This window comes from Salvelinus fontinalis, chromosome 38, assembly GCF_029448725.1.
Source record: "Salvelinus fontinalis isolate EN_2023a chromosome 38, ASM2944872v1, whole genome shotgun sequence".
In the NCBI taxonomy this organism is placed as follows: domain Eukaryota; kingdom Metazoa; phylum Chordata; class Actinopteri; order Salmoniformes; family Salmonidae; genus Salvelinus; species Salvelinus fontinalis.
Genome location: NC_074702.1, coordinates 12,199,107 through 12,215,373, shown reverse-complemented (window position 1 = coordinate 12,215,373; position 16,267 = coordinate 12,199,107). Strand labels below are relative to the sequence as shown.

Genomic DNA, 16,267 nt, shown 5'->3' with positions numbered 1-16,267 from the left:
ACACACACACACACACACACACACACACACACACACACACACACACACACACACACACACACACACACACACACACACACACACACACACAGGCACACAGGCACACACATGTATTTGTGGCCCTCCCTCCCCAGCTGGGAAGCCAGGGAGGCTGTCTGACTGGTTGTCTGACTCTGGCAGTCCTGGAGCAGACTCTTGGCCAATATTGATTAGCTTGTCTGTGTGGAGACAGATGAATGCTTTAGTACCCAGCTCACCATGCCACTGGAAATATATTAACTTGGTGTATTAGGCACCCTGTCTGGTTACCATGGAGACACACCGAGAGAGAGAGAGATGGGGAGAGTGGGGGTTGTTGGGGAGGGGGAGGGGATATGGGATGTGATGAGGCAGTGGGCTTGATTGGTAGTCTCTCTCTCTCTCTCTCTCTCTGTTCTCCTTTATCTCTCTGTTGTCTCGTGATCTCTCTTTTTCTCTCTCTTCCATGTCTAACCTTTTTTCAATCTCTCTCTTTCTCTCTCATTAATTAGGGATTGGCACTTTTTTACATCACTCATTATCTCAATAATTTCAGTGTTCTCCACTGCTCAGGTTTTATTTCCCTTTCTGTTTCCCTCTCCCTCTCCCTCTCCAGACCACCAGTGAGCCTATCTTCTTTCATTTTTGTTTTGGCACCTTCACAGACAAACTTCTACTCTGTATTGTTACAGCTTCATGAGCATTTTACACTCTCTCTTCATCCCCCCCAGTTTCCCCTCCCTCCCTCCCTTCCTCCCCCCTCCCTCTCTCACTCCATCCCTCTGCTCTGCAGTAAAACTGGTGCATTGTGGTAGCAGAGAGAGGGGACCAGAGACAATGGAATTGAGAAGAAAGGTGGGGAAACTGACACAGGCAAAGGGAAGGCTTTGGTGCTCCTCCTATACCTAGCCATGAAGTGGGAGAGCATTTCACATGTATTACACTGTCATTGTCAGATATAAGTGGAGTGGTTTAAAGACACTTACACCTCAAGTGAAGATGAACATCTGCTCTGCACAAAGCACCATGGGCTCAAAGACTCTGCATTTCATTTAGTGTGTCATGCAAATGGAATATCCATGGAATATTAATTAGAATTCTATGTGAATATCTTGTATCTCAGTGAAATCCTTTATGACATCATACATTCATATTCAACACCACAGTAAGTTTTGGAACCTCAGCCAACTTTTCCCACATGACAGCACATCATCCTGAAGATGTGGAAGTGGGGGTTGTGGGTTCTGTATGCCAGCACGTTGGTCAAACCCTCTTCTAGCTGCTATCAGTGCTTTGTGGAGGTTGAAGACAGCATACGTCTGTGTTGGGGACACGTCCTCACCGAATACAACATTCGAAATGTAGACTCGTGCTTTAAAAAACTAGGGAATATTTTCAATAACAACCAGAAAGTGATTGAGGCAGGGCGAGTTGGTGAGAAAACTGATCCTGTTTTATTTAGGCACTGTGATTTGTCTTTCTAGATGGGTTATAAAATAAGAAGATGATAAGAACTTGGAACTTTGTATTTCTCAGGGAAAGGTTATGATCAGAAGCTGAAGGAGATCCTAAATGCTGAGATCATGCCCATGGCGGAGGAATTTGACAAGAAGATGAATGATGGTACAAGTCCTGCTGTCTGCGTCACTCCCAACAAAATAGTCCTTTCCTCATGTGCTTTCCTCACTGCTAATGGTGTTTTCTAATGGTGCTGGGAGACGACATTAAATAATTGTTTTTGGAGAGAGAGTTAGGTTATTACTGTGGATTTTGTTTTCTGCATACTGTATCATAGTCATGGATGTTCAAAGTTTGATCAGAAATAATACTTTGCCTTCCAAGAATGGAATGGACATTTTATTTGATGCACACAACCATCATTACTAGGTATGACTGTGAGATGTGGTTGTCTTACCTAGCTACCTTAAGATAAATTTTCTACAGATGTAGGATCTTAATTTGAGCCAGTTTGCTACAGCAGGAAAATAATCCTGCAGCAACAGGAAATGTGAATTAGTATGTGGATCAAAATTAATGGACATTTGCATAGGGGTTGATACATTTAAGGTAAAAACAAGTCTGAAATGTCAAAGTGTGAAGTGCAAACATCAGAAGTATTAAAACCTCAAATACACAACATGTTTTACATTTCCTGCTTTGCAGGGAAGTTCCCCTGCAACAGGGTGATCAAATTACAATCCTACATCTGTAACTGTAAATCGCTCTGGATAAGAGTTTCGTCAAATGTCTAAAATGTAAATGTACTGTTCATAACTCTCTCTCAAACTTCCCCACTTCCCCATGCTTTTTGATTCCCTTGTTTTACACTGGATGTTTTACACTGAGGGCAGTGTCTTACACTGGATGTTTTACACTGGATGTTTTACACAGGATGTTTTACACAGGATGTTTTACACTGAGGGCAGTGTTTTACACTGGATGTTTTACACTGGGGGCAGTGTTTTACCCTGGATGTTTTACACTGGATGTTTTACACTGGGGGCAGTGTTTTACCCTGGATGTTTTACACTGGATGTTTTACACTGAGGGCAGCGTTTTACACTGGATGTTTTACACAATGTTTTACACTGGATGTTTTACACAGGATGTTTTACACAATGTTTTACACTGGATGTTTTACACTGGATGTTTTACACTGGGGGCAGTGTTTTACCCTGGATGTTTTACACTGGATGTTTTACACTGAGGGCAGCGTTTTACACTGGATGTTTTACACAATGTTTTACACTGGATGTTTTACACTGGATGTTTTACACAATGTTTTACACTGGATGTTTTACACAATGTTTTACACTGGATGTTTTACACTGGATGTTTTACACTGGGGGCAGTGTTTTACCCTGGATGTTTTACACTGGATGTTTTACACTGAGGGCAGCGTTTTACACTGGATGTTTTACACAATGTTTTACACTGGATGTTTTACACTGGATGTTTTACACAATGTTTTACACTGGATGTTTTACACAATGTTTTACACTGGATGTTTTACACTGGATGTTTTACACAATGTTTTACACTGGATGTTTTACTCTGGGGGCAGTGTTTTACACAGGATGTTTTACACTGGGGGCAGTGTTTTACACTGGAAGTTTTACACTGGATGTTTTACACTGGGGGCAGTGTTTTACACTGGAAGTTTTACACTGGATGTTTTACACTGAGGGCAGTGTTTTACACTGGAAGTTTTACACTGAGGGCTATGTTTTACACTGGATGTTTTACACTGAGGGCAGTGTTTTACACTGGATGTTTTACACTGGATGTTTTACATTGGATGTTTTACATTGGATGTTTTACACTGGATGTAGCAGCAGACTATTCGATCAGTTCAGCTCTGGTAAAAATGGACACTGTAGACACTCTTTACTGTAGACACACACAAACACACACACACACACACACACACACACATACACACACGCACACATACACACACATACACACACGCACACTTCCATGGGAGCAATTTATATATATTTTTCTCTCCTTCTCTCCTCCTCTCTCTATACATCAGACACAGTGTATGACGAGAGGTTACTGACAGCAGCAGACAATTTCATTGCGGCTGCCTTCAAACTGCCTAGAGGTGAGACATGATCGCCTCCTCTCCCTTGTATTTCCGCCTCCTCACTACTACCTCACACCATATTTCAGAACATTTCTTTCATATCCAGACCTCCGTTACTTGCCATGGGGTAAGTAGCATCAGAGAAATGTCTTCATTCTTACCTTTTCCCAACCTGTCATCTGTATAGTATGGGCTCTGTATAGTATGGGCTCTGTATAGTATGGGCTCTGTATAGTATGGACTCTGTATAGTATGGGCTCTGTATAGTATGGACTCTGTATAGTATGGGCTCTGTATAGTATGGGCTCTGTATAGTATGGACTCTGTATAGTATGGACTCTGTATAGTATGGACTCTGTATAGTATAGACTCTGTATAGTATGGGCTCTGTATAGTATGGACTCTGTATAGTATGGGCTCTGTATAGTATGGTCTCTGTATAGTATGGGCTCTGTATAGTATGGACTCTGTATAGTATGGACTCTGTATAGTATGGGCTCGGTACAGTGGTGGAAAAATATTCTCAATTGTCATACTTGAGTAAAAGTAAAGATACCTGAACAGAAAATGACTCAAGTAAAAGTGAAAGTCACCCAGTAAAATACTAGAGTAAAAATCTAAAAGTATTTGGTTTTAAATATACTTAAGTATCAAAATTATATGGAATTGCTGAAATGTTCTTAAATTTCAAAAGTACAAATAAAAGTATAAACCATTTCAATTTGCTTATATTAAGCAAATCAGACGGCACAATTAAAAAACACTTTTTTTAAACGGATAGCCAGGGGCACACTTCAACACTCCATAATTTGCAAATGAAGCATTTGTGTTTAGTGAGTCCGCCAGATCAGAGGCAGTAGGGATGACCAGGGATGTTCTCATGATACGTGTGTGAATTAGACCATTTTCCTGTCAAAATATAACGAGTACTTTTGGGTGTCAGGGAAAATGTATGGAGTAAAAAGTACATTATTGTCTTCAGGAATGTAGTGAAGTAAAAGTAAAAGTTGGGAAAAATATAAATAGTAAAATACAGATACCCCAAAAAACTACTTAAGAAGTACTTTAAAGTATTTTTACTTAAGTACTTTACACCACTGTCTCTGTATAGTATGGGCTCTGTATAGTACTTTTATCAGTCTACGATATACTTGGTTCTACACTGAACCATGTCAATCAAGACAACTTGTCATGTCAATGTAAATCAGTAAAAATGTTTTTGTTGCTTAAATTGTTGTCTGCTTCTTTCTTTCTTGTCATTTTTTGTTTTTCCCCCTATTATCTCTACCCAGCTTCTGGATGTTTCCCTCCATGTGGTGAGTGACTGTTTCCTCGTCAATTGTTCCTCCTCACATGACCTTCCTGTTGAACCTCATGAACTCTTAGTAGCTCTGCTCAGATATGGCCTCAACGTGTTAAAAAGATTCCAACTATTCTATGAATCAATCTATGATAGCAAGCTAGTTGTAACACCTGCTGTCAATATAATAGTTCTTTAAAATAGTTATACTAAGACATGTTATACGAAGTATTAAATATATTTAATTTTCCTTTTGAATTCCTATGGTATTTCCTTTCTATTCTACCTTGTTCTAGAAACGTATAGGCTGTGTTGCATTTCCTCCCATATGTTCCTCAGGTTTTCAGGCTTCTGGTTATGTCTACAACTGTATCACCTGTCAGTATGACTCCTGTGAGTTCCCACTTGACTGTCCAAGTGAGTAACAAAACACCACCACATCAAATCTATTGACCATTCACACCGATTTTTATCATACCTCAAATACCCTCATCTCCCCAATGCCTGGTTAAAAGACTTCATCCTAAACCCGCCTTAACACTGTCTGTGCAGCACTGTCTCTGCAGGACTGTCTCTGCAGGACTTGTGTTTGGTGAGTCCGCCAGATCAGAGGCAGTAGGGATGACCAGGGATGTTCTCATGATACGTGTTTGAATTAGACCATTTTCCTGTCAAAATATAACGAGTACTTTTGGGTGTCAGGGAAAATGTATTCGTTTGTGTTGGACTGTCCTTGTAGATCTGTCTGTGTAGGACTGTGTATGTAGTTCTGTCTGTGTAGGCTATATGTTACATAAGTGCATTTTCCCCTCGTGAAAACATCCACTTCGTGCCTTTCATCCTTGAAATGTTCTTAGCAGTGAAGGCTGATGATTTTTTGCACAGATAGCCTCCCCTTTAAATCCTTGGTTTCTTTATGTAAGGTGACAGTCCCCTCCCACACACCATGGTATTCATATCCACCCAGTGCTGTTCAGCATATCATCCCTTTCAGTTCACCCCGCTAGAGGCTGTATTTAAATATTATCATTAAGAGGGCTCAGACTGCCACTGTCTGCTGCCCCCTGAGAACAGCTTCACCACAATGTGAGAGGGTTTCACTGTGTGTGTGTGTGTGTGTGTGTGTGTGTGTGTGTGTGTGTGTGTGTGTGTGTGTGTGTGTGTGTGTGTGTGTGTGTGTGTGTGTGTGTGTGTGTGTGTGTGTGTGTGTGTGTGTGTGTGTGTGTGTGTGTGTGGTGGGGGGGTCGGTGTGTGTGTCTACAGCAAAGAACACCACAGTCATGGAGAACAACCGGACACAGATGAGGTGTGACGTCCCCTTTCCCCTGCCTTATGAAATGAAAGTGGTCTGGAGGTTTGCAGAGGAGGTCAGTGGATGTTATGGGATGTAGCTAGTTCTCCTATCCTTAGAGTGCCAATGTTGGAGATAACAGCCCTAGCATGTCCATCATTATACAGTAACCACTACAAATCCTCACAATCAGGGCCCAAGTACAGTATGTCTTTAGATGTGAAACTCTCTCAAAAATATGAGCTGAATTATTAAAGTCATAGTATAAAACCCTCCCTTTTCCTGAAACTTCCATTTAGACATGATTCCTTTGTAGTGAGAGAAGATCAGAATATTGTGCAGTCATGTTGTCCCCTGACTTGCAGATCAGGACCCAGCAGGTGGATCAGTTTAAGGAGGTGACAGTAGGGATAGACAGGCTCTACTCTATCCCCTCAGCTGGTCTGCGACACCAGGGTACATACCAGTGTGAGATCTACTCTGACCAGCGCTCCTTAGTCAGACTCTACTACCACCTCATAGGTAATGATAGTGTTGTAAAGAGACGTTCATTCAAGTCCCATATTCCTTTCTATGTGTTGTATGGTGGTGACTCCCCATTCACCATCAATGTGTAGCAAGGTGGCCATTTTGTGCCAAAGAGCTTCACCACACATCTTTGTATATATCTTTATAGTTGATGTATCTCCTCTCTTTTTCTTTGTTATGTCCTCTATCTATCTCTCTGTGCTCTGAGTCTCTGACCTCTCTCTCCACCATCTCTATCTCTCCCTCCATCTCTCCACCCCCCCTCCCTTCCTCAACCCTGTCCACCCGTCTTCTCTCTCTCTGTCTATTTCTCTCTCACTCTTCTTCATCTCTCTATCTCTCCTTCCCCCCTCTCTCTCTGACCCAGTCATCCCCCAGGTGGTTGTAGGCCACAGTGAGCTGCAGGAGATATTTGATCTGTCACTGCTTCCGGGGGGCCAAATTGTCCCTGTGCCTGGTGGATGGTCCCTTGCCCTCCTCCGTCTCCCCCTTCCCTCTCTCCTCACGGCCTGTCTGACTTCTCTGCTGCTGCTGCTCTTCCTCTCCCTGGGGTAAGTGAACAGAGCTGTACAGTACTGTAGATATACCCTTCACTGCCCACATACAAAGTACACTTTTAGAAAAAAAGGGTTCCAAAAGGGTTCTTTGGCTGTTCCCATAAAATAACCCTTTTTGGTTCCAGGTAGAATCCTGATGAAGACATCTTGGCGGTTGAAACGATGTTGCTCCTAGAGTGTGCGGCTCTCCTTTTCTTTTCAGTAACAATTTTTTGTTCCGTGTAGAACCCTCTGGGGAAAGGGTTCTATGTAGAACCCAAAAAGGTTCTACCTCGAACCAAAATGGTTCTAACCTGGAAACAAAACGTTTTCTCAAAGGCAGCGTTTCCCAAACGTGGAACCCCAAGCTGTGCACATTTGGTTTTCGCCCTAACACTACACTGCTGATTCAAATGATCAAATCTTGATGATTAGTTGATTATTTGAATGAGCTGTGTAGTGCTAGGACAACAAAATAAAACGTGCACTCCCAAAACAGCCCTGTCCTATGGGGACAGCCACAGAAACCTTTTAGGTTCTAGATAGCACCTTTTGTATACACCCTATATACCCTCTGTGTCAGTGTCCCAGCTCACATACACAGAGCTGCAGATAAACCTTTGACAGTGTTAGTATCCCTCCTCCCTCACAGATGGAGACAATCATTTATATTCCATAGGCTATAGTATAGACAGTTATTAACGCAGAGAGTGCCTTAATACCCCTTACCCGTGGCATAGTCACCATACCGTGCCTCTTCGGGCCTTATTGCTTTATTAAAGCCATGTTGCTTTAACAGCATTGGATTGCTTTTTTGCTGCCAATAAAGATTGTTTGAATCTGAATGTGACTTAACCAGAGAAAGAGCTGTCCCTGTCAAATACGGACAGGCAGTTTCAAATCTTTTCATATCTAGTTTCCAGAACAGTAATGAGGTTCATGTTTGCTATGTAACTGTGATACTGTATCTCATTTCTTGGGCCCTGAAAAGATATGGCCACTTAAAGCTCCTATAGGACCAAAAATATTAGATTCTCCCTCAAAAATGACACATGTCTAGTCTCATATGATAGCCATCATACCCAATTCAGCACTCATACCAGAAATGTTTTATTTATGCATTATGTCATGTGTATATTACAGATATTACCAATGGGATATCCTAGTCTAGACATGGGTATAGACATAGGCTTACATTATGTCGTGTCTTTACTATCATTAACTGAAGAATTTGTTTTATCAAAGATTGTCTGTAATCATTATTACGCGATTAAACTGATTAATCATGTAACTGTAATTAACTAGGAAGTCTAGGGCACTAAGGAAAATATTCAGATTACAAAGTTATAATTTTCCTAATATAACTTTTCAGATATTTTCATATCTGATCAGTTAGTCTTCTTAATTAATGAATTATTTACTTTACCTCACGTTAGTCTCATTCCAAATGTTGTAAATTGTTGGTTATCTGCACGAACCCAGTCTTCACTATGAGTCATCCATTCATCAATTGTCTTAAATCATTTATTTATTAACTAACTAAACAATCACAGAAGTGCACACACAAACAAACAAAGTAAATATGGTTACAAGAAAATATAGGGGAATGTGCCCTAGTGGGCTAAACCGGCATGGCGGCTTGTTAGACAAAAGGGGAGTGGGGGTCAGATGAGAAGTCACTACAGAGTTGATAATTATAACAATTGAAATGCTTATCCTTTGCACATGAACGCTCACTCATTCGGGAACAATTGCAATCCATATATATATTTATGCTCAGTGTGTCGTTGGGATCTCTGCTGAAAAGTTAGTTTCTGTTGGAGAGTTTCCGTCCTCTCTCTCTCTCTCTCTGTCGTGGTTAGAGTGGATTGTTCAGAGTGACATTCATTCATGTTGTTATGGATAGGTGTTTTGGCGGTTGTTGTTCTTCGCTTTCAATGAGACCGAACTCCTAGCTGCAGACTAGTAATTAATATCAAAGACTTGTTCTTATTCTGTCGGTGTCGATAGTTTAAGAGTTTAACCACATGGGATGGTTAAAAGATTCAGCAGTCTGGTCTCAAACCTTGGCCCTCTCGTTATCGAGGTAAGCTGGTCTGCAACCTTTGTCCTCTCGTGATTGAGAGAAACATGGTCTGGTGATAGAAAATCCAAGTTTGGGTTTTATTCGGAAATTGCAGAAAAGGGCCTGTCCCAGGATGCCCGACCCTAACTGGGCTCATGAGCGGCCCTCTGATTTAGTTAAACACAAAAGGTAATTGGAGTTTCCTTCATTAAACAGTCCAAAATCACATTACACAATTTTACAAACAGTATCATCCTCACTCATTCATCTTATACAACAATTAGATGTACATCTCATATCTGAGGCTATTATATAAACAGCGTTTATACTGTATATGGTAATGGTAACATATGGTATATGGTAACAGCGTTTATATATGGTTATATATGGTAATGTGGCCGCACCGTCTCCCATGAGCTTCCCCAAGTTGTAACAAACGGACCAGTTTGTAGCTGGATTCTTCACCGATCTTTTATACCTTCTCCGGAACGTAAATGTTGTTCGGACCTCAAGTTCTGTGAGGTGGAAGAAATTCCTTTGTTCTCTATGAAACCTCACTCTGTCTCTATACTGTGTGGCCATGAGGCAGGATCTTCCCTAGGAATTTACGACCTCTCTGACCACAGCAACCTGGTTGTAGGAGGCAGAGAGAGGGGGATGGTGCTCGCTGTACCCAAAGAGGGCAATGTCATGACAATTACATATCATCGAGAAGCTCTCGTCTGGACTAACTCATCTCTGTGTACCTGGTTGTTACAGGATTCTGCACTGGTGGTCGATAAAGAAGGAGAAGAGTGGTGTGGAGCAAGCTGAAGACGATCCACATTCAAGGTGCCCAGTGCGGGAGATATATCTACTGCAATAAAAAACGTCCAATGACGCTCATCCATTCCCTTCTGTGACGGTGAAGAATATCTGGGTTTGTTCAGAGCAATCGGTCTTTAGCTGGTTTCACCACTAGAGGGCGATAAGCACATGTTACTATCTGTAAAATCAGTGCTTTAAGGCAGGAGTCATTAAGATCGGTTGCCTTACTTTCCTGATGTAAGACATTATTTGTTATAATGACAATGATTAGGTTACTATTATCAACACATACTGTGGCATGGTGAGACCAGTGAATGCTTTATGGGACAGATTCAACACATGTTTATTTGTTCAAAGACCCCTACTGTTATGACAGATTCGATGTGATACATAATGTGACGTTTTTAATTAAGAAATCCTCAAACCTCAACCCTAACCTAGCCTCAACCCTTACCGTAACCTTAGCTTCATTTCCACATCCCGGCTCAACCCTACCCCTCAATCCTAACCCTAACAAGAAATGATTATACATGGATTGTTAACTGTTAACTGATTATTAAACCGTGACAGACAGATGGGTTAAAACGATTGTGTGAATGAACCCCTTCATTGGTTGAAAAAGATAGATCTAACGAATGGTTTAAGCGATTTAGAAAATACAAAGTCATCTATTGTATTGTGTTTAATATAAAACTTTATTTTGCCCTGGTGAGGCAGACAAAGTTATGCTACAGTATGGTCAACTTGATGTGGCTCATGAGTATTACTGTATTATTAGTTCACTGTATTCTGGCTAGGTGGTTGTGAGACTATTGTGACACTGACCATACCATGATGGAGGGAACATGATCTGAGGAGAGGCGAAGCGTTACTGGCGTTATAAACCCTCAGTGTGTGTCTAAATATATACAGACATGACTCATCGCTTAACCCAGCCATTTAACAGGCGTTGAGGGTGTATTTTTTTCCTATGGGTTGTTCAGTTGTCTGGGCAATGGATGATGCATCAAGGGGTCGCCTAGCTGTAAGTGTATTCTGGATTTGATCAAACCTGGAATTAAAGTTTCCACTTCATGATATGCTGTTGTGGTTTGTGGCTTTTTGACCACCTACCGGACCAAACACTCTTTTTATTTTGTTTTACTTAACCTTTATTTAACTAGGCAAGTCAGTTTTAAGAACACATTTTTATTTACAATGACGGCCTACACCGACCAAACCCGGACGATGCTGGGCCAATTGTGTGCCACCCTATTGGACTCTCAATCACGGCTGGATTTTATGGAGTTAATGGAGAAACCAAGGTAGAATCTCAAATTTGATGAAAATCAAAATGTGAAGTCCACTATTTACAGTTGAAGTCGGAAGTTTACATACACCTTAGCCAAATACATTTAAACTCAGTTTTTCACAATTTCTGACATTTAATCCTAGTAAAGATTCCCTGTCATAGGTTAGTTAGGATCACCACTTTATTTAAGAATGTTAAATGTCAGAATAATACTAGAGAGAATGATTTATTTCAGCTTTTATTTCTCTCATCACATTCCCAGTAGGTCAGAAGTTTACATAGAATCCATTAGTAATTAGTAGCATTGCCCATAAAATGTTTAACTTTAGTCAAATGTTTCGGGTAGCCTTCCACAAGCTTTCCACAATAAGTTGGGTGAATTCTGGCCCATTCCTCCTGACAGAGCTGGTGTAACTGAGTCAGGTTCGCTCGCACACGCTTTTTCAGTTCTGCCCACACATTTTCTATAGGATTGAGGTCAGGGCTTTGTAATGGTTACTCCAATACCTTGACTTTGTCGTCCTTAAGCCATTTGGCAACAACTTTGGAAGTATGCTTGGGGTCATTGTCCATTTGGAAGACCCATTTGCGACCAAGCTTTAACTTCCTGACGGATGTCTTGAGATGTTGCTTCAATATATCCACAACATTTTCCTACCTCATGATGCCATCTATTTTGTGAAGTGCACCAGTCCCTCCTGCAGCAAAGCACCCCCACAACATGATGCTGCCATCCCTGTCCTTCACGGTTGGGATGGTGTTCTTCGGCTTACAAGCCTCCCCTTGCATTTTACTTCAGTCATAAACTGTAGATTCATTCAATCAAATGCATTCAATTCAATATTTGAAAAAAAGTACCTACATTTTCATTGAGTTGACATTAATTTACTTTGACCACAATCATGTACACCACGTGATCGCAGCATTTTATCATTGAGCATTAACCTTACCTTAGAGTGACCAATATCGCAAAAGCTGAATATACGTATGTCACAAATCAGCCCGACGTTAGAGCCGGCCCCAGCCTCGACCACACCTGTAGCTTCCATCCTCATGGGGCTATATATCACTCTGACAGAGGTCACATCACTGACTTCTACTGTCATTTTACCAGAGAAAATGTAGTTTTATGTAATCACATCAGGTAAACCTGTAACTTGGCTTTGTTTGAAGTCTCCATTGATGTTCCCAGTACTCTACAGTTTTGGCATTATCCTAACAGATAATGATGGACTGGACCCTCAAATTCTATTTAACTTTTATAAGGGAGTCAAGCTGAGACCATGGTCTCTTTTACAGATGAGCCTGATGAAGGAACCAAGGTCTCTTTATTTGATGGACGATTTGGCTGCCTTTGTGTGTCCGTCATCGTTTGGAAAGGATTATGCTTTGTAAATGACATGCATTACACGCCAACTTATGTCTTTATCTGGGAGCCTGACCCTTCTTATCTCAACGACGAAGGCCTTTCCTTCAACTTGACTGGCACAAAGTATGGTCGTAATACAATTATATCATCAGGGTGACATCTTTTGAGACCTCATGGTCAGGTCATTGTAAAAGAAGGTTTTTAAATGTCTTTTTAGCGACCAGAAAAACACTTCTTTACCTGGTTATCTGACCTGATACCAATAAAAATATGACATATTTCCCAGACGTCTCGATGTCGTCGTGATAAAATATGTACTGTATTTTGGGTGTAATAACGTCTGACGTCTTTTCAACCAGAAAAACAATTTACAACTAGAAAGTTACGTCATTTCAATTGTCCCCTGTCCAGAAGCATCTCAGCCCATAGAAAGAATCAGTGTAGTTGGAACCAAGACAACTGTTTTGCGATGATTCCAGTAACGGATTGTGACCTCACCAAGTGAGTGTGCAGTTTGTTGCCTTACCCAATCAACCCTAAGGAACTCCCAGACAGTCCATAGGCTCCCCAGCCTGAGGAAACTCCCTTAGCTAGAGGCGTTGAAATACAGTATGACAAAAATAACCTCTGAGAAATGGTGTAATCTTACAGGATATTCCATTCTCCCCCCATTGTCTATCGTCCTTTTCTCAACTCTGAGAGGCAAACCTGGAGGTTTTATCGCAACTCTCACTGGGTGGAAAAAGTAGCATTTTTTCCATAGCAGTTGTTGTGTTTTAGTGGTAGTTAGGGGTAGTTAAAACTAGTGGAAGTCCATTTCAGTTGCATTACAATGCTTGTTCTCTGTCCTCATTTCACCTTTGTTCTTCTTGCTGTCTTCGTCTTTCATGCCTCACAACACGATTCACCTAAGACCTCATCATCTACTGGTTTCTCTGCATCTCGTACGATTATGAGGTTGTTGTGGTACTAATGACAGTAATGAGAATCACGATCATATGGATTACATTTACATAGCATTTCTCACAAGGCCTCAAACCACTTCACTGTGTGTTGTCATCCCGTCCACAGTGAGTTGAGAACATCAGCTCCATTGATATCAAAGTGGGTGACTGTTGATATGGAATGACTTTGAAACCTTGATGGGGAGGTGGGGGTGGAAAGGAGATAGATCCGACCCTCAAACTTGCAATACACGCACACAAACAGACCACATCTTTCAGTTTAGTCACATTACTGTGGGAGCAGCATGTCTCTGGTTGGGCTGCCAGCTGAGAGCACTCCTCCCAGACGCAGGGCAGGAGGCCTAGACAGGGTGGGGGAAGAAGGGATAATTTAAACCAGCTGCCAGGGGAAGTGATCTCCTACTTCGTCACACAAAGACCTTCTCAGACCCTGTGTGACCAACTAACAGCCTGGGAACCGTGGCCTGGGTCCCAACATAAACCCAGCCCCTCGTATCAGCATCCTCCATCCACATCTCTGCGTCTGGGCTTTCACAGACGGTCAGGGCGTGTGGGGATAGTCACGTCCTTTATGTCACCTTATCAGATAATATTTATATCACGTAGCCAAGAAGTTAGTGAAGTGAGAAGTGATATCAACCCACATCTAGTGAGTGTGATGAGTAATGATGATGACATAAACTGCTACCATTCAGACCCTCACATACTCACCACAAGAATGTTTTGACTCATTTTAATCACCACCCTTGTTGTACTGGCAGTGTTGACCGGCACTGGTTATCACCAAGGAGTACTCTATGGTCAGATTGATACTGAAGCTGTCCAAAGTCATAATTTGGACAATTTTTTATTTAATTTGGACATTTTTTCTCCCCAATTTCATGGTATCCAATTGGTAGTAGTTCGAAAGTCATCATTTGTGCATATCATTTTTTTTTAAATATATATATATATATATTTTTTACCCCTTTTTTCTCCCCAATTGGTAGTAGTTAAAGTCTTGTTTCATCGCTGAATCTCCCGTACGGACTCAGGAGAGGCGAAGGTCGAGAGCCATACGTCCTCCGAAACACAACCACACTGCTTCTTGACACAATGCACATCCAACCCAGAAGCCAGCCGCACCAATATGTCAGAGGAAACACCGTACACCTGGCGACCTGGTCAGCGTGCACTCCACCCGGCCTGCCACAGGAGTCGCTAGTGCGCGATGAGACAAGGATATCCCTTATCCCGGCCAAACGCTCCCTAACCCGGACGGCGCTGGGCCAATTGTGCGCCGCCCCATGAGCCTCCCGGTCGCACAGAGCCTGGGCTCGAACCCAGAATCTCTGGTGGCACAGCTAGCACTGCGATGCAGTGCCTTAGACCACTGCACCAACCGGGAGGCCCTATTTATGCATATAATTAATGTCATGTTAGTGCTCCCACATCTTGCACCAGAATGTGTTGAGGTGAGTAGCGGTTCATGATCCATCACCAATTGTAAGGGAAGTTTTCGAGATATTCAAATATATGTACCTGCGTGGGGTCCACGCAGGTACAAAATAAATGAAGAAGAAGAAGAAAATGTATGAGTATTGCCAGATTATACACATTTTGGACAAGGGATCTGTGCAATTTTTTGGAGGGTGGAATATAATACCCTGTAACATTATACAATTGATGTTCTTAATAGTTTTTCTTGCTTTTATGAATTATGTTTTTTTTTGTTACTGTGTGCTGAATTATATTGTTTGATACACATATATGTGTATGTTTCATTATTCTGTTTTTATTGTAATGTATACAGGGCTCTCCTGTAAAATAGATTTTTTTATCTCAATGTGACTCCCTGTTTAAATAAAGGTTAAAAAAAGATATAAAAATAAATACAATTAATTGGGAGATGCGATGCGCAGGGATATTGATACGCCACAGTATCAATTATTTAAAAAACTACAAAATTCCCCAAAATTGTATTTTTTAACATAAATGCACTGTAATCCAAGGTCCAACGCTGTAATCCAACGCTGTAATCCAAGGTCCAACGCTGCCGTTTTTATATCTCAATACCATTTCTGGTTAAAAACTTGCAAGAAATTAGCTTTAAATTGCAAGAAATTAGCTTTAAAACTGGAAGAAAAAAATCTCTGCCCCAAGGCAACATATTATAAATTGCAGGAAAGTTGCTTTCTAACTACAAAATGTTCTCTCTGATGCCGACAGGGTAGCCTTTAAAATGTTTTTTTCCCCCAGGGCCCGAGAGTTGATTAGTTAAGCCATGCACTGCAGAAGTCATAGTAAAACTGCAACAACCTTTCATTCAATAGAATTAAAGTACAGTACAAAAATAACGGGTATCAGAATAAAAACGTCAATAACAACAATAACATCAACGACGTCAATAATAACAAATAGTTCGTTTGACTATGATTTGTCCTAATAAATACACAAATAAACAAAAAAGGACCAAGCTTGAAAAACATCTGATTGGGTTTTGAGACCTGTTGTTGTGGACTATAA

General features: G+C 41.2%; 1 protein-coding gene across 4 annotated transcripts; it reads left to right on the top strand.

Annotated features, from left to right (window-relative positions):
- The first annotated feature begins 415 nt into the window (after positions 1 to 415).
- spaca6 (sperm acrosome associated 6) lies at positions 416 to 11,216 on the top strand. 4 transcript variants are annotated; one of them, XM_055904691.1, is made up of 9 exons: positions 416 to 1,452; positions 1,555 to 1,641; positions 3,557 to 3,628; positions 4,903 to 4,926; positions 5,250 to 5,327; positions 6,174 to 6,277; positions 6,567 to 6,723; positions 7,097 to 7,280; positions 10,090 to 11,216. In XM_055904691.1, the coding sequence occupies exons 1-9, from the start codon at positions 1,239 to 1,241 to the stop codon at positions 10,193 to 10,195; spliced, it is 1,026 nt and encodes a 341-aa protein (XP_055760666.1). In that variant the 5' UTR covers positions 416 to 1,238; the 3' UTR covers positions 10,196 to 11,216. The 4 variants fall into 4 exon arrangements, with proteins under 4 accessions (XP_055760666.1, XP_055760665.1, XP_055760663.1 ...); XM_055904688.1 differs by lacking the exons at positions 416 to 1,452; positions 1,555 to 1,641 and adding an exon at positions 1,736 to 3,379; XM_055904689.1 differs by lacking the exons at positions 416 to 1,452; positions 1,555 to 1,641; positions 6,567 to 6,723 and adding an exon at positions 1,737 to 3,379 and having other exon boundaries at positions 7,108 to 7,280.
- The last annotated feature ends 5,051 nt before the right edge of the window (positions 11,217 to 16,267 follow it).